Here is a 19035-nt window from a genome sequence, read left to right on the forward strand (position 1 = left end):
TGTCAAAGGTGAGCTAATCCCCATCAGCCTCAGCTGAGATGTGGAAGCACGGAAATGGAAAAAATCTGAGGAACAATGCAAAACACATCTCAGATGAGGGAACAGGATGGAGAAGAAATAGGCAGGATGACACAGAATGTCTCAGTACAAATAACTGAATCTCTCTTTAGAAAATTCCTATCTTTTAACAGAGATAGTTCTTCTGTCTCAAATTAATGTAAGTAAATGCAATGGAGGTCCATTCCTGGGACAAAACTAGTTTTAGACCAATTTTTACTGTCATAGATAGCAGAATCATGGACCTGTCTTGACTTCAAGAGCAATCAACTTCATGAAAAGTCCTGTCTGTAGCACTCACAGAAACATCAACTCTCTCAACAACAAATTAGCAACCACTGTACTGTTCCAAGGGAAGACACATTATGCATTACTGTGAAACACAAGTCAAGAAAAATCTCAATTCAAGAGGTGTCACTTTTTTCTTTCTTTAAACCCAGGTGAGTCATAGAAATAAAAGAAAAGGATAGTGTGGGATGTTGATCTGCATTCATTCATGAAGCATTATAGAGCTTTGAAAACACTGATGCTATTTCACTTGCTACATGAAACAGTAAGTGTGAAAAATTATCCCAAAGTCGTTGATGAACAAAAGGTGGCATTTCAGCCCAGTTATATGGACTGATGAAAAAACATGTGGTTTTCCTTTTATTTCCTCTCAAAAAATGAGCCAAAGAAAGAGCTTTTGTGCAGAAAGGCCACAATACAATCCAGTGCTCCTCCTGTAGAGTACCCCTCCATTATTATACCACTAAGATGCAAGAGTCAAATCAACAAGATCATCACTCCTTTTGCTCTATTACCCCAAAAGAGATGAGGTTATTGAAAATTTGGTGATCAAGAGTGTCTCAATACTGTGCAGATAATTCCGTGTTCCTTACGTACATGGAATTTGGACCTTGCCAAGGTAATTTCTTACCATTTCCTGTGCTGTAACAGCAATGGCTTTAGAATATTTCACCACAGTGGTCTGATAATCAACAAAAGTTCCTTTTGGATCTGGAGGTGTACCTTCATCCAGCTGCAAGACAAAGGGAAAACCACAGCATTAAAAATTCACAATAAACAGCATACTTTACAGGCAACAGTAAAATTGTATTATATATTCAATTCTGTGATCTCTCTCAAGATACACAAGTGAAAAAAGTGCACCAGGATGTACAAAGAAGTTCAGCAAATACTTGACCCCAGGTTATGAGCATGGAAAATGCAGAGAATGTACAGAGCAAAGTACAGTTTTTGAGCATGAGGTTTACTTCTCATGCAAGATCAAATAATTTGCTCTTCTCTGCTAACAGAGAAAGGTGAAACAGTTACAAACCAAAATGTTCATGACAGAAGATAATGTAAGATTTCTTTATATGCTAAAGTATTTAATCTTTAAGTCAGGATAGGAAAGGCCAAATATTTGGATTGAACTCATGTACACTTTGCAACCATACATCTTCGGTAGAATGCATTACAAAGCACAGCAGGGCATTTCAGGCTTTGACAGCTTCTCTGAAAGTAACTTGCTTCAAGGTTGGCTGCTGTTCATTTAAGAGACTAACATGAAAAATTAGGGAAAAAAAAGGAAGCAAAAGTAAGAGGTCACTTGACCTAAGATGATAGTTAAATGGCAGAATATTACAGAACAAATATTTTGTAGGAATTCTACTGACAGGTACCATGTAGGTTGTAAACGTGAGCACCATGGCCCACATCAGTTTTATTTTACAATATGCAAAATCAAATAATCTTCAGGTTTCCTGTGACAACATTTCATGACTGAACACTAAATCAGCACCAGTTTGTCCAAAGCTCTGCATTGTGGATCAGCTTTCAAACACAAAGTGAGAAAGGGGTTTATTTCTATGCTCACCTTGGTCATTGCCTCTGCAATTGAGTCCACCATACCTCCAACCATGCCAACTTCACTTGCAGCTTCATTTAAAGTGACCATGATGTCATCCACAGCCTCCTTCATCAGCTGTGCAGCCTCAGTGATGGCATCGTGAGTGTGAGATGCCTGGAGGACACAGAATGAGAGAACTGAGACAGTCAGAGATTTTCTCTCTGCAAAACAATGTGTATGAATGAATCAGAAGTGTAAGAAATTAAAACAGTAAAGGCACTGAAAATAACACCTCTGGGCAAAGATGACAAGTCAAAACACTGCAGCAAAGCAGACAGAACAAAACTTGGTAACTCCTACAAGGAGCTGTGGCACATGACACTTTCAGCCTCAGGTGCCACAGCCTTTTTGAATGTCCTCTAAAGACAGCAACTCTCTGAAAGCCACCAATGGCACCTGAGTTATGTAATGCTGTGTAATGCTGCTCTTTCCTGCCAAGGGTCCCCAAACCATTGGGCCATGCACCAGACAAGCCCTGCTTTTTAACCCTTTGCTTTCTCTGTAGAAGCCTAGATTGCTGCTGTCATACCCTGACTGTGACCCCTGAGACAATGCTGTGAGAAGACTGGAATCCTGTCCTGGAGAAATGTTCCTACTCTCAGGAGACACCAGGAGAGCTGCCACTGGCACTTGGACTGCAGACATATCCCTTGGCTGTTCAGCAGGTACATGCTGGGTTTTCTGCCATTCTTGCCTTCTACTCTCACCCTTAATGCCACACAACCACCTTACCTTGGGGTTTCCTCCCCCTTCTTTGGCAGCATACAGTATCTGTAAGGCAGATTCTGCTAGAGTCTTGCTCTGGTCCAGCACAGTCATCTGTTGCTGATGATTCAGTGTCTTGGATGCCACACCAACTGCAGCTGAAACGAGGGGTTCGAAGTAACTTGCCAGCTGTGTTACCTAAGAAAGCCAGAAGAACCCCAGGAAGCCATTAACCACACCTCTCAGGTGGAACAGAGAAAACACATTCCCTGCTTGCCCCTGGGATGTGGGTTAGCTCAAGGAGCACAGTGCTCCTGCACTGTACAGCACTGGGTTTGGATCATGTGCCCAGGGACTGGGTCTGCCCTCACTGCCCAACTCCTTTGCAAAGCCACAGGTCTGCTCCTCCACAAGCACATGGCCCCTTGAGGTTCCATCAGACTGTTCAAGACTGTCACAGGAGCCACGTGCTATTCAACATCTCCTCTGGGCAAGGGAGGAACCTCTCAATCTTTGTTGCCTCTGCAGTTTTTACTCTCAAGAATATACAGGATGACAACTTGCTATGTGAGAAACTTCTAAATCTTGCAATAACCATGGTAAATATGCTTTTGGTATGTGCATTCTAACATCTGTTTTTTTGGACAGACATCCTACAAGCATGAGCTTGACTCTACTTATATAACATATAACAGAGGAGAGAGAGACATTTACACAAGGCCCCTAACCAAAAACCTCAATAAGAATCTCTCCCCTCTAGCCCAACATGTAAAAAGCTTTATTTGGTCTTGGCTCTGAGTATTTGAAACTTCCACCCTTTTTTTCTTACTACAAATGTGTTCTTCTGCTCTCCCATAGGAAGAGAAACTGCCATCAAATTGGGCTCTTCCCTAACATTCAGCTGTCCAAGATCTCAAAAGCCTCTGTCATGGCAGCACAGTACCTTGTGCCCCAGCTGAGCTGCCTCTCCCCGAGCTGCAGTGGCTATGGGATCAATGAGGTGGCCAATTTCCTGTACAACTGAGGTCAGCTGCTCCTGTAGAGCCTAAAAGAGAGAGAAATTGTCAGTTGCTATCACAGCTGTTCTCCCACTTGAAAATCACCCTTGGACCAGCCAACACCCTCAAAGCTGTTCAAGTGACCTGCTATGGCAGAATGCAGGAATCCACACTGCTGGTTTTCCTCACATACTGCCTCATTTCTTCTCCCTTATCCTCTTTCAACAACAGCAGCCCTGAGATGGGCCTGCTCCTCTTAGGTTTATATGACAGATCTGGGGAGAGAGTGCTGACACCAGCAAACTCAGGGCTAGGTGTTCTTTCTCACTGCAATGTGATTAAGGACCCCCTGACACCTCCCAAGCTATTTTCACCCTGATAAAGATTTAGTATCACTGCACCAATCAGAAAACTGCCAGGAGCACTGATTTAAGTGTGATGAGACATTTTTCAAAGCAAAAAATACAATGCAAGAGCAAAAAACTCTGCCACAGATTTTGAAGCAAGTGGGACAAGTCCACTGGCAAAGGAAAAATGTCACATCTCTGAAGGACAGAGATGAGGAGTGACCTCCTGATTACAATCTGCAGGACAGGAGTAAAGACATTAAAAGCATATTAGTGGCCTGGTCAAGACATAAATACTGGCTTTTAATTCAGAGGCACTTGATGTCTTGACAGCCATCAGGATTAAGGTCACTCTCATGATAGGGAACAGAAAAAAAATTGTTTTTGCCCTTTGTTACATTCCTTTACTGCTTTATAACTGCCATTTTTGGTAACATTTACTTCAGTTCAACATGGTGAACACAATAACTGCATTTCAATTAAAATGAATGATAACATATTTCCTGCAATGACTTCTTTTGCACAGCTTCATTTGGTCTGACATGTTTTTAGTATGCAATGTTACAGCCTGAAGGAGCCACTCCAATAAACATGTCAGTTCAGGAAAAAACAGTATGAAAAGGCATAAATACCAAGATGAGAATCTCAGTGTGGGTTGACACACTGAAGAGGGAAGCTTTCTTAAAGTGAACATATCAATATCAACTTCAAATTTCACTTATCAAAGGACAAATTAGGCATTAAGAATAAAGAACATTGACATTTATGTCATTGGACTTCTATAACAGACCAGCTTCAGAAACAAATTTATTAAGAATCTTCAGAACCTAATCCTAGTTTCCACATGGCAAGGCACCACAAAAACTCTATCAGTCTGTCATTTCAGCATAGGAAGTAAGAGTAAAATGTGGGTGGCAGCAAAAAATAACTACTTTCACCCCTACTACTCCCTGGTGATTTTGGGATCTTTGAAGAAGTGATTCACTTTTGTCTGTGTATGACTTTGCCTAGAAAGACCCCAACAAGGACATTTCTCCCCTCACTGGCAGTGCTGTGGTTGAGCAGCAGGGTGTCCAGCCCTGCTGTGTCTGTCCCTGCCCTCTGCCTCACCTCCACAGAGATGTCATCCCTGGTGGCCAGGCTCTGGCTCACAGCAGCCAGCGACGCCTGCTCAATGTCCCTGATGCACCTGTTGATGCCATCGATGGAGAAATCACATTCACGCTGCCCTGGGGCCTTGTCCCTGCAAGACAAACACTCAGCTGAGCATGGTGCAAGGAGCAGGGTCTTTCCTGAATGCACACAGGACCTCTTAAAAAAAAAAAACAACCCAAAAACTTATTTCCTGCATGTTGCTACACGATCTCCATGGAGGTAATATCAGCTAGTGTTCATTTTCCACAGCATTCTTTATTACATTTACCTTAGAGTGAATTGGGGGTGGAACCAGAGAAGGAGAACAGAACACAAACACACAACAGCCCTGTGCTGCAGGGTGCTGCAGTCATCAATTATGATTAAACACCCAGTGTAACTGGGGAGATATTGTGCATCACAGAGTCATTTCCATCAGAGAAAAATAACAGTGCTAATGGCCATATGGCATTTTTCTTTATGAACAGTAGCTCAATTGCTACAGAAGACATACCTGATAGAGGTAATAAGACTCTTGATAGAATCTGAGACTGTGTGGGAATGCCCTGCTAGTACAGACCATGTAGGAGGGTCTTTGGGATTGATAGCCAGAGAACGGGCAGTTTTGATCAACAAAGATGAGCTCTCCAACATTGTCCTGGCAGAAACCAGAATTGGCTCCTGTGCTTGTGATCCCTGTGGTCAAGAAGGTATAAGAACAGAAAGAACATCTGAATTATTGTTCAAGTTCATCCACACCTTCTGCTCCTAAAAGTCTATTTAATTAACAGCATTAAAATGGAATTATAATCCCCTCCATTGTACTATTATATTCACAGATAGTCAACACAGAAATAGAACAAAAACAATCAGTCCAATAGCCTTCTCTGAAACATACTTAAGAAATATGTCTCAAGAAATGCATTTTCCAGCTGAGAAACAATGACTTGTCCAGTTGCAGACTACAGAAATATCACTGAAAATACACTTTGTCACAAAAATTCTTGTCATCAACAGATGTGCCCTTTCCCCAGTCAGATTAACTCCAAGTGATGACTGATGATTCTTGACTGGCTTTTCATCTGTGTATGTATTTTATTTTATAATCTGATAAATCCAGGTACCACAGGCCTGGAGGACACATTTAGATTTCAGTTACAGCCCCACAGCTGTAAGAGTGCAACAGCTGCTGCATCATCTGATACTGCCATCTGGAACAGAGCCTGACAAAAGCAGGAAGCAGCCCCTGGAGGGCCAGCAACAACACATGACCTCTACTCCAAAGCTTTTACAGAGCTTGAGGGGTTTTCTTTTTTATCTTTTCCCTGTGAAAAAACCCAAACTCAATGAATCCCTTAGTCTCTTAACATTCTACTCTGCTGTAGTTACACAGTTTGAGGATGGAGAACTTGTGGGCAAAAAGGAAAAAACCCAGCAACATCTTTTTGATTCTTGTCAGAACTAACTAGGTTCCATTTGTTAAAACTGCTCTTGAGGGAAAACAAAGGGTATTTACAATTGTATTGCATGGAAGGATCCAGCTACCAAAACATGCAAATCCCCTGTGCTGTATGGCTTTGATAACAGCAGACTTGCAGCACTTACTGTAGCCAAACTGTGCAACCTGCTGATAGAAAAGTCAATGTCAGAGGTTAAACACAAGACAGCAGAATGCCCTGAGAACACCCAGAAAGCCAAGGAAATATTTTGGGGTTTTTACACTCACTCTCTCCCAACTTGTGATTAATTCAACATTTCCAGCTTTTGGAGGATGGAAATGCAGTATCCTGCCTTACCTCAGTGCTGATCTGTGCTGGGATGCTGACAAATTCTGGGTTTGAAGCAAATGCTGTCAGATTTTCCACAGCCTCTATTAAAGGTGCAGTGGCAGTTCTGCACTTGTTGCGGTTCTCCTCTGAGAAATCTCCATCCAGTGCCTGGAAATGAAATCAGGATTGAGCTCTGCCTGAACAGGTTTCTTTAGCAAAATGGAAGGAAGAGGACTTAAGTCTTCCTAGTTTTAAACCACTGCATGTTGAGGATATTTGAAAGCTCCTTCATAAACAAGACTGATGCAAAGAATGTGATCTTTTAGGAGTGTGTTTCCTTCCTCAGCTGGTTACTGACCCTAAACTGCTGCAGGTTTTCTGTCACTGCACTCTGATGAATCCCTCAGGTCTCTCTCTGATGAGACTCAAGTCTCTCAAGTGTCCCAGGACCTCACACTCCAAAGGTGGAAGAGGCTAACTCCCATCTTTTTGTGGTTTGTGAAGGTGGTTGTTTTCTATGGGCAAATTTTGAAAATTCTCAGTTATTTTTGTTTTAAGCAAATCATTAATATATTGCTCTCATTTTCACCCAAGTCAACTGATCTCTCTCACAATCAGAATAAACATTTCAGCTAATGAAATCAGATTAGATCAGTTAATGGCTTCCAGAAGGGTTCAGACTTGTGAATTCTCCACAGCTTCACAAATATTACTTCTGCTTGCATGAAAAAACCTACTCCCTACCAAACTGCTGGAAGAAATCTTGAAAATAAAAGGTTACTATTAACAAGAGACAACATAAATGGCTTCTGTTTGGTTCCCACTATTATTTATTTCCTTTTTTTTTTCCTCTGTTGATAAGGTAAAGCTGTCAGAAGCAGCTCCAAAAACCTCCATATACTGGGGAACTTAACACCATTAAAAACCTTCACATTCAGTTGCTTGCAGATTATTATGGTGCAAGATCATTAAATACATCAATCCCTTCATACTGGATGGGTCAGCTGTCTCTCCTAATATTAAAACTACCCAATTTTTTTCAACTTGAATTCAGCAGTTACTCCATTGAACATGTTTTCCAATTCAGATCTTCAAAAATTTAATTAGTTATTTTTTAAAGCATGCATGCCCAAGAATATAAAAAGATATTTATAACTGTTCTGATTGTGTCTCAACAGGGGGAAAAAACCAAACAAGAAAACCCTCTAAATCACAAAGGAAGAAGAAAGCACAACTGAGCAGCATTTGTACCTTGATAGTTTTAACCAGGTTAGCAGTGCTGTTTGCAACTTCCTTGGCAGATTGCACAAAGTGTCTCTTGGCAACAGGATTTGCTGTTTTTGATGAAGCAATGCGACAGGCGTTGCACAGAGCAGACGTGTGCTTGGCCACGATGGTGGCAGCTGATAGCACCTGTAAAAGCCAGCACAGAACAGGCACAAGGTTTAGGACCTGTAAAAACCAGCACAGAACAGGCACAAGGTTTAGGACCTGTTAAAGCCAGCACAGAACAGGCACAAGGTTTAGGACCTGTTAAAGCCAGCACAGAACAGGCACAAGGTTTAGGACCTGTTAAAGCCAGCACAGAACAGGCACAAGGTTTAGGACCTGTAAAAACCAGCACAGAACAGGCACAATGTCTTAACCCAAAAGGTTTAGGACCTGTAAAAGCCAGCAGAGAACAGGCACAAGGTTTAGGACCTGTAAAAACCAGCACAGAACAGGTACTATGTTTTAACCCACAATGTTTAGGACCTGTAAAAGCCAGCACAGAACAGGCACAATGAGGTTACTGTGGGACAGTAACCACACTGCAGCTCTGCGCATCAGCATCCAAAGCCAGGCAACAGAGTCCAACCAAAACTCCTTGGAATGGACAGGAACAAAGCAAAGTCCCTTGTCCCAACAGGGATGGTCCCTCTGCATCACCTGGGATGGGCTGCTTGCTGGATCCACCAGGTTCTGACAGGCCATCTGGATCGCTTGGTTGGCACGGGCAAACTGGATTGGGTCAACGAGGCCCTGCTGACCAGCCTGGCTGTTTGGATCTGAGATACCGACCAGGTAAGCAGCCTACAAATGGGGAAAAGAAGAAAACAATCCTAATAAATCATGTTCATTGTGTCTAGGATCTCTGGTAAGCTGGCCATATGTCATAGCACATGGTGGTCAGAGATAATTCAGAAATCATACTGTGAAACACAATTACCATTTGTTTTTAGCAATACATCACCAGAATCCACTGAAACCAAGAAAATATACCCTTACACTTGAGAAATTTAATTAGTTGAAACAAAACTAATAGTCCACTGTTCAGACAACTGCTGTTCCTGAAAGCATTGCTTGTCACTTGCACAGCCAATAGAGCTTTAAGGATTGCAGGTACTGGCAAATTATTTACTGTATTAGCCATAGTTGGAGGCAGTGGAGGGTTTTGTCAAGACCATAAAAGCAATCCAGCAATGGCACTTCTGCTGAGTGCAGGTCCTACCAGGCCTGCAGCTGCTGGTCTCACTGCAGCCCAGAGTGTCTGATGGCCAACCTTACCTCCTCTCTCAGTTAAAAGTTTCATGCCTCTCAACAACCACAACTTAACTGTCACAATCACATGAAGATTCCTCATCTCTAATACAGGTACAATTATCTGTCACCTTAATATGCCAGTAAGGCGACTCAGAGTTAGATGTGAACGAGATTTAGTCCATACCAATGCATTACACATTTGGGGAAATTAAGAAGAGCTTTTCAGATGCAGAGCATGATCCTCACAGCCAAATCCTTCACCAAGGTGACTGTATCAGCTCTTTATAGTTCACTATATTGTTATCAGATCAGTGAAACCACAGAGATCAGACCCTAATTTAGAATTTTGGTTATTCCAAAAGTATCTGAACAGCTGAAACAGGTTTCGTTTTAGTTTCAATGTCTGAAACTTGTAGTGCTCCCTAAGAACTTCTACAAACTACAACTTGATTTATTACTTTTAACTGTGGCTTTTTTGTGCATGTCTCTATGATATAACAGTTCTGAGCTTGAACTAGAAACATGAATTCCATATGCTGCAGCTTTGCTTTATCCTCAGCAAAGCTTCCTTCTACATGGTATTTCCCTTCCTTAGAAAATACTCATGTTATTGCACTCTGCTCCTCCTGCACTTTGTGCAATTTCTGTGACATACACAGAACACACTGTGTAATACAAACTCATCACTTGCTTGATCACAGGGAAGTGAATTTCAGATTACAGACCCAGAACATGAGCTTGCTAAAAAATAAAATCTTAATTGCTTTACAGCCTTCAGTCTCTTACCTGAGCTGCTGCCTCTGTGAGGCCACAAAGAGCCTTGGATGCAACTCCAACACATTCTCCAAAGACTAGAAGATCCCCAGTTTTTGCATTCTGGGAAATGCCTGCCATTGATTCTCCAAGAACCTCAGAAATTAAAAAAACAAAGTTATCTTCCAAATATGCATCCCTTCCACTTAGAGGCAAGCAATTGCTGGCCTGAAACCCATTTTGGCCCACAAACCCCCTGGACTTAGCTTCTGAATATTTAGATTTCTCTAAAGTGGGCACATTGCTCTGTGTCATGTCAGGGATCAGGCATGCTCACCAACACTGGACTGACAGGGAACAGAAGCTCTGCTGCAGCTCAAATGACTGAGAGGGTACAGAATTACCCCTCATTCATTCTGCTGTCATCCATTAATTATTTATTATTATTAATTATTATTTATTAATTAATTATTATTTAATTAACAGCTAACCTGGCACTAGGTGCATTTCATGCAGCCTGCATGGCAGTCCTGCAGATGCTGTTGACACCTACAGGATCATCTTTGTACCCAAACTCACTGAAGCTTAGTGGGAATGAACTGCACCTGGACTTCTGGAACCATCTTAGGGTCAGAATGCACATGAATTCCCACATTATGTCCCACTGAATTCAGTTCACTTGGATTTAGAATTCAAAATGAGCTCTGACTGCAGTACAGCATCAGATGCAAGATGACACACACATCCATTACGTATTTTCTTTTAGAGAAGAAGGAATATGAGACCATTCCAACAAATCAAATAATAAGGACACGAAAGCCAGCTTCAAAGGAAGATGTACAGCAGAGTTTGATTAAAAGTAAGTGAAGAAGTTTCCCACAGGTTTTCTGATGTGGTGGGGTGTCTGGACTGCTCAGACATTTGGCAGAATGGGATTTCATTGTCAAGCCCTCCCATTCATGCTTTGGGCTGTTCTAACATAGCTGCAGTCAAAATACAGCACCCAAAGTATGGCATGCTGTCTACTGCATGTCAAGGAGAGGAAGGGAGAGAGCAGAAGCTTTCAGAGCATTGTGTACCTGTCACTTAATTAAAAATTTCTTACTGAGGCAATACAGTAAGTGACCAAAACCTGAAATTACCTGTAAGAAACCAATCTCAGGCAGAGTTTATCAAGGAGTGTAGCAGCCATTTTAGCAATAAACACTGACTGCACCTCTAACGTTCAATATGCATGTGGAAACCTTTGAAAATCCAAACACATTTTATAACTCACAGAGAGGTGGGAAAAAGAAATTACCTTGGAGTTTTCCATGACGCCCTCAATACAATCAAAATATGAGAGATCACTCACAGGCTCATTTGGGTTATCCAGCATTCCCTTCACTGTCTGAAATAGTGAAAGCAACTGATTATTGACACTCTGAAACACTGAGCTGAGAAGAACACAGACCTTCATGCCTATTCTGCTTATCCCAGTGTAAGCTGACATGTTTGTCTCCAGCAAGCAGCCAAAGCTACACATTCCTGAGGGTGTGCCATGCAGGAAACTGCACCCAACAGGAACTGAGCTCTGGGAACTCCATGTTTGTGCACCACCAATCTCTTGGAAACTCAGGTTTACCTCGTGTTTGTGATGAGTGATATATGGCCAAAGGTGCTCAGCTTGACATGAGACAATCTGGTTTTCTGTCAGGTGTCAACAGTGTAACACATGCTTTCAGTACTATTTTATATTTCATAACCAGATTTAAAGAAGTGATAAGAAAAGCAGCTGCCATTTGTTGAGCATTGTCTGGAAACACAAAGGGTTACTGAACTGAGTACACCTGCCTGCCTCTTACAGTATCAGATTCCCCCAGCACAGGAAAATTTTCTGCCAGGAAACTACACAGTTGGGTTTAATTTCTTTTTTTGAGGTGATTCTGAGTCCTGAATATAACAATGTGACAATCAGTCACATATCCATTGAGAAGAATGAATGTAGTTAGATAATGAAACTTGTAAAAAGCTGCAAAATGCAGGAGACTAATTCTTTTATACATTAAAATATCTGTAGCACACCTTTTTTCAAGTCTTAAGGAACACTATTTTACTGCCAAATATCATGCAGAAAAGACTTTTAATCCTTCTGATGAAAGTGAAATCAGTATGGACTTGCATATTAAGAAAAATCACAATATCCTGAAATGACTTTGGTATCCTTGTGATACTAAGGGCTGGAAATAAAAATTTTAATGGTATTTTATGCTCTCCACACAGGCCAGTCACCCCTTGATGTTTTGACCTTGACAGTAACCAACAAATATCTAGTTGAAATTAAAAGATTATTTCCTTCTACTGACAGTGGCCTGTCTGTGATCAGTGGAGGTCTCTCAACTGACCCATTATTTAGCCAGCCAAATCTTTCACTCAGGACCAAGAACTTATCTTGCAAGAACCTGTATTGACACACACATTGTATCAGTCTGACAGGGAAGGCACAAACAAGGCATTAAAAGTCTACACTAAGAATGGTCAAGGTAGAAGATTCCAAACATCATCCTAAAGTGGGATGTCAGCAACAACTTCTTGCAAGTGGAAAAATCAAGATATTGCAGCTCCCTCCAGTGCACTGGAAAACATCCATCTTGTCATGATTCTTCCTTAATGAACAGTAAGTATGAATAATAGGGACTAAAGTGTATCTTTGGAGGGCAGGACAGAGGAGATGGGGACAGGGCAGCAAATTTCATTCTGGCCAAACCTACCAGATGTTTACATGGGTTCCATGCTCACCTTGTACACAGCTAAAACCCCTGCCACAGATGAAGTGAGAGGACAGTATCAGGAGCTATTCAGACACAGAATATAAGGGAAACAACATAAGAACTTTTGACATATAGTAATACCTCCAGTTCTCTGAGTGCATTATCACATTCCTTCTGCCCAGGAGCTTGTTGGGTGCACAGTGTGATGAGCTGGTTTATACTCTCAGTCACAGCTCTGGGGAGAGTAGGAGGAAAGAAGGTGCATTTTAAAATTGAACTATTCCTCTTAGTAAAACTGTTGTCATTAAATGTATACTGCATAAAGTTATACAACTTGGATTATCTACTACACAGCTGAGCCCAGCAGCCAAACTGGTGGCACATCTGGGAAAACACTGGTGACAAAGGACACAACATCACCTGGCAGCAGGTCAAGGTCAACCTATTACACTGTCACAGTGACACATGTAGCTGCTAAAAGGTATTTCAGCACTTCTCCAGGTCTGACATTAACTGAATAATTTCTCAACTTCCAGCCCAGAAGCCCTGAAGGATCCAGAAACAAGTGTCTGGTATGGAAAACAATGGTGAATGTAAAGTAAATGTTATTTACCTTTCTCTAGCAGTCTTGTCTCACATACTGTAACACACACAATCCTGCTATATCTATAGTCTTTTAGTGAATCAGTCTTTTTTCTCTTTAACAAATAATTGATATTCTCCCATAGGTTTATATCCCCAGAGAACAAGTTATGCAAAGGCATTGTGTTCCTGTGGGAGTTCACAGCTCCTGCACACAGGCTGAACCTGACATACCACAGTCACTGTCTGTCTTTCTGATCAATGCTCTGATAATAGACAACATTCATTATAACTACATTAACTCAGACTCATGACTAACAAGCCAGGAAAAGTGGCATCTAGAAGAAGAGAAAATCAGTGAAATTGGAGTGCATGGAGAGTATGCTTTCCTCTGGCCTTGGAAACTGAACAGCATTTGCATCACTTTCCCTTTCAGAAAACAGGCACTTGATAACTTATCATGATTACCTGGCTGGATGGTATCCTACTGTTACAAGAGGAAACAGGATGTGCTTATTACATTTAACATGTTTATGTTAAATTCCAGGCAAAAGAATGGAAACTAATAGACATGTTTAACTGAGACTCCTACCCTTTTCAGCAGCCTTGGTGTCCTTGTGGAGGACTTGGTGTTCACCTGCTGAACATCAGTGATTTCTATGCATCAGAAAATAATCATTGCATACAGACATAGGAATACAGGACAAAAACTGAAATTCTGTTCACTCCCAGAGAAACTTCACACAAAAATATCTTGTCTGCTGTTGATTCTAATCTGAGACACAATTCATATTGACTCAGAGAATATCAGCAATTGAAGAGAGAGAATTATCAGCTTTGTTAAAGAGGCCACATGATCACAAATATCATTATTACACACCAGGTACCTCTTCCAGGAATCCATCCAGTGTACAGACATTACTCTGAAAACCATTTGGACACAGTAGAACCAGGAAGGTGGCCCCTCAAACACCAATCCCAGAGTGGCAGAGGACTGCTAGGACTCTAAAGGCCACATCTGTTTTCATCAAATACAACACACAAATATTGGACCCTGCAGGGAACTCAGCCAGTGCTGCTGCCCTGTCAGAGGTGGTCAAGAAAAATCCCTCCACAAGGAAGACAAGACTACTGAAAAAGCTGGTGTCTCTTACAGCTGGTGCAAATGGGGAGAAAGCAACACAAACCCAGCAAAACCCCAGACTAATCACAGTACCACTGAGGATGAGAGAAAAATGAGAAGAAAAGCTATCTTATAATAAGGCAGTTGTGCCTCTTCTTTCATTTTCATAAGAGAGAAAGTACAAATATTTGCCCCTGATTGTATCATAGCAGGGAAAGAGAAGAGAGCCCTGGCAAGCTTGTCCCAAGCCAGAACAGGGGTCTGAGAAGGGAGCACAGTGTCACCTCAGCACCTTAAACACAACCAGAACTGGTGCAGTGTTAACCTCACACAGCTCTGTGCTGTCTGTGTAAGGTCTCACACATGCACACACACAGGACAGCTGAAGGCTTGACCTGGCTCACCTCCCTTTTTCTATTAAATGCTTCCACAGAGGGAATCCCAACCTGGCAGGAACTTACAACTACCTGGTTTCACTGGGGTGAAATTCCTCTACACTCCCGTCAGGAATGCTCCAAGCCTAAAGCAGAAATCTGGAGCAGCTTGATGCTGCAGCAGTAACAAAATCTCATGTGACTCCTTCACTTCTAAGCAGCCTGTCTTTGGTTATCTATAATTGTCATAGATGTTATTTATCTCCAGGGAGATAAGACAGATGTTTTCTTAAACAAAATACAACAAAGTAAAGTAGTGTGAGTCCTTAAGGAGTCCTTTACTCAGGGAGTGGATTTATAATCCTTAAAGTAAGGGTATGCTCCACTGCAGAAATGTAGCATCTAACCCTTTCAAGCATTCCTGATCATACACATATGCACACTGTTAGTGATAAAGAGCTGATTTCTAAGCACATTTTATTTAAGAATATATTCCATTTCTTTTCTTTCAGGGACTGAGAAGCTTAATGTTAGCTATGCCTGGAATGAACACAGATAGTGAGAAACCAGTAAGTAAAATACACTGGGGTTCCTTTCAAAAACCAGGCCAAGTTCTCAAATGCTGTTCCTATTTCCACAAGGGTAACAAGTTATCCCAGGTGAGGAACTACTCCAACTCTCCCCTGGCCTACTTCCATTTAAACAGAACTGCAGGTTCCAACCACTTAACTGTCAATAGTAGAAAAATATATAAGCACAATATAAATACCACAGAGAAAAGCAAATATCCCAGGAAAACAAAGCAAGCAACACATCCTTACCTTGCTGCTGCTGCTAAGAGGTTCTTGGCATTAGGAGCTCCAGGATCAACAGACAGAGACTTGGCAGCCAGTAACAGCTTGCTGGAAGCCATTGAGATGCTCTTGAGGTTACCTATCACTTGAATCTGGTCCTCTTTAGTCTGGAAAACCACAGCAGCATAACATTAAGTACAAAATTAGCAATCAAGAGAGTGTGCTAAAACCACACATGGAGACCCAGTTTATTTATCCACCTGAAACCACTGACAGAGGTGAGCTCAGAGAAGGAGGGCTCAAGCCATCCTTCACCCAGACAGGTGCCCCTAGCTTCACTTACATAACACAAAAAGACCCTTCCAACAAACAGCTTGGCTTCTAACACTGGTAGCATTCACAAATGAGCAATGGAGGAACTTCCCTACTTGTTGAACAATGCTTTTGTTGACAAGACTCTTATGTGTCTCTGCCTGGCACAACTGCTTCCCATTAGTCAGTCAGTGCAGGCTCTCTGGCACCCTTTGTGCAGCCCACAGGCTTCTCCAGCATCTAACTGGAATTGCTCACACAAAAATAGCCTCCAGGAAGCAATCTTTCCCAATAAAATGACTTTCTATAAGCCTATTTTGGTCAACATTCTGATTTGGATGTTCTATTACTTATTTTAAGCCCTTGCTTGGAAAGGGAAACCTGTATTTAAATCCAGTTACAGAAAATTATTGCATCTTTACAGTAAACAGCAGTGACTAGATTCTTCTGCCAATGATCAGTAGAAGTGAACCCATTTTTTCTAACAGTCTGTTCACAGTTTTATGTAAAGGGGTTGCATATTATTCAGTTGGTATGAATAGCTTTTACTCTATATTTACTACATTCTACTTCCTCCCTACCCCTATATTTTTCTAGTCCCCCAAAATCCCTGGTATTGCTTCTGTTCAGGCCAAATAACTACATACAGAAGGCCTTCTCATTTGAAAGATCAGCCATTAATAATTCAGAATAATAACCACCCCCTGTGCCAGCAGGATCAGCAAATTCACAAGGGCCACAAGGTCACCAGCAGCTGGATTCTCATTTCAAGATTTCAAGCAGCCATTTGCAGCATTGTTTCTACCTCTGCCTTCACTGAATTGCCTCAAACAAAACATTCTAAAAGTCAGTGTGGTCCACAGCTAAAGAGACAGTCAGGTACCTCACTACTACTCAGAGTCAGCTGTATATGTGGCCTAACTCACTTCACACATCTGGAACCTGAATGATGGAGTCCTGATGGAAAATAATCACCAACCACTGTCAGATGTCTCTACTCAGTTCTGTGTACAAAGTATCTGCTCTAGAGACCTTTCATAAAAGACTTCAAAGGGCTGACACACTCAGGCCCTCCTGGCTGCTTTCTGGCAATCATTTCTGGGGTTTGCAGGATCCTCCTACAAACCAGGGTAAAACCATCTGCAGATTCTTTTTTCTGCTAGTCCTCCCATCTCTTCTGATACACAATTCCTTTTTATATGCTGACATGTGTTATGCTAAATCATAGGCAAATGACCAATTACTGTAGCTCAGCACAACTCTATCCACTAAGATAAACTGAAGGTGGCATCTCCAGCTACCAGGAATGAGCTCAGCAATGTGTGACAACATTCCTGATTGTTACAGCTCCTCAGAGTAGAACTCTGCCAGATTTTAAATCACTGAACACAAGTCCAAGTGCTTGCTGTCACATCCAAGGATGGCATTTTAGGCAGCCCTCTTCAAGTGCTTGCTCCACTCTGCAGCAGATCCACAGCACCATGGAGCAATATCAAAGCATCATTTCCTCTATCTACTTAACAAAAGTAGCAAAGAAAGGTGCTACATTTTGAACAGTGTTCACCTAAATTATGCTCCATGGTAGTTCCAACCAAAAGGAAGCAACCCTTTCCACAGGCTCAGAGGTTCAGCACACCTTTGTACCTTGGCAGCTCAAACTGCAGAGAGGAGTATGAAGTTGTATTTCTGACTGGACACAGAAACAAATCCCAACATCCTATGGAAGAGGCAAATGTTGAGTCCTGTCCTTTCCAGATAACAGCTCCAGATGATTCCCTCACAACAAACATCTCACACAGCAGCATGCTGTAGTGCTCCATAAACAGTGTGCTGCACTGCCAGAGGTTATGGCAAGATTATCCCTCAATCAGCATGATCAAGGACTTACTTGTGCTTGGCCAGCCATTTCAATACCAGCATCAAGAAATTCATCAAAGTCATCACTGAATTTGCCAGAGGCTGCAGCCAGCTCCCCACTCTGGCCCCGTGTGGCATGGACAACTTCTCCAGCTGACTGATTCAGGTCTGCTGCTGCCTGGTTCAGTTCACTCTGAGCTTCTTGAAATGACTTTGAACTTGGAGGTAGCTGTAAGAGACAAAGTTCAGTATTTTACTGTCTGTCACATCACACCAGCCTTTCCTGGAGAGTTCAACACGTGCTGAGAATCCCAAATGCAGCAGAGCAGCGAGCTGGAACTGTGGGACAGCTGTCAACCAGAAATCTGTCCAGCAACTTGTGTCCTGCTGTTTCTTTCAAGGGACAGACAAGTCTGTAAGCTTTTCAAGGGACACAAATATTGGCAGCTCTTCAAAATTACTCTAAACTCTCTCTAGCAAACCAGTTTGGTAAAAACCTCCCTGGTTTTATCAAAAGGCATTGCACAAACATATAAAAATACAATTGCTCCTTCATTCACAGGTAGCAAGGTCAGTGATAAATGCAGAAAAAAAAGCTGTTCAAATATTATAACCATCTGGCAAATTGCCAATGCAAAAAGAGTTTGTTGACATGAATGCAGTTAAACAAAGTAACAATTCCACTCTTTACACAAAATGACCAAGCATTTTTTTGACATATCACAATGCTCCTTCAAGTAAACTGATCACTTCTAGGTGGGAGATGAACTATAATTTTCTAATTTTAATTTTTTCAGAATGTCAAGTCATAGTTGCCATTTTCAAAACCAAAAAGTTAATACCAATCTTTGACCATTTTAATACTGCCCTCACAAGTCACAGACACATTTCACCTTGCCCATAAAACTACAAAAATGGTATTTCAGTCTAAATAGCAGCTGCCTGAAGGTGCATAAACTTAAACACAGCTTATATGAAGTACACTTAGGGCTCACTTACTAAATAATGATTTGACCCATGAGGAGCTCAGATCTGCTGTTCAGTTTTCTCAAATCTATTTGCA

The 19035-nt window shown here is 41.7% G+C and overlaps 1 protein-coding gene across 2 annotated transcripts in view; it reads right to left on the minus strand.

Moving 5' to 3' along the window:
* Positions 1-19035, minus strand: part of TLN2 (talin 2) — a 147078-nt gene that overhangs the window by 30537 nt on the left and 97506 nt on the right. For both annotated transcript variants that reach the window (XM_059481927.1, XM_059481928.1), the window contains exons 30-43: positions 18004-18201; positions 15831-15970; positions 13072-13165; positions 11481-11570; positions 10214-10336; positions 8834-8977; positions 8156-8317; positions 6932-7072; positions 5650-5831; positions 5112-5244; positions 3600-3701; positions 2684-2854; positions 1919-2065; positions 977-1078 (exon numbers count right to left, since the gene is read on the minus strand). In XM_059481927.1, the coding sequence (XP_059337910.1) occupies positions 977-1078; positions 1919-2065; positions 2684-2854; positions 3600-3701; positions 5112-5244; positions 5650-5831; positions 6932-7072; positions 8156-8317; positions 8834-8977; positions 10214-10336; positions 11481-11570; positions 13072-13165; positions 15831-15970; positions 18004-18201 (1929 nt within the window). The remainder of the gene's footprint in view (positions 1-976; positions 1079-1918; positions 2066-2683; positions 2855-3599; positions 3702-5111; positions 5245-5649; positions 5832-6931; positions 7073-8155; positions 8318-8833; positions 8978-10213; positions 10337-11480; positions 11571-13071; positions 13166-15830; positions 15971-18003; positions 18202-19035) is intronic.

The sequence above is a fragment of the Ammospiza nelsoni genome, chromosome 14, assembly GCF_027579445.1.
Source record: "Ammospiza nelsoni isolate bAmmNel1 chromosome 14, bAmmNel1.pri, whole genome shotgun sequence".
Taxonomy (NCBI): Eukaryota; Metazoa; Chordata; class Aves; order Passeriformes; family Passerellidae; genus Ammospiza; species Ammospiza nelsoni.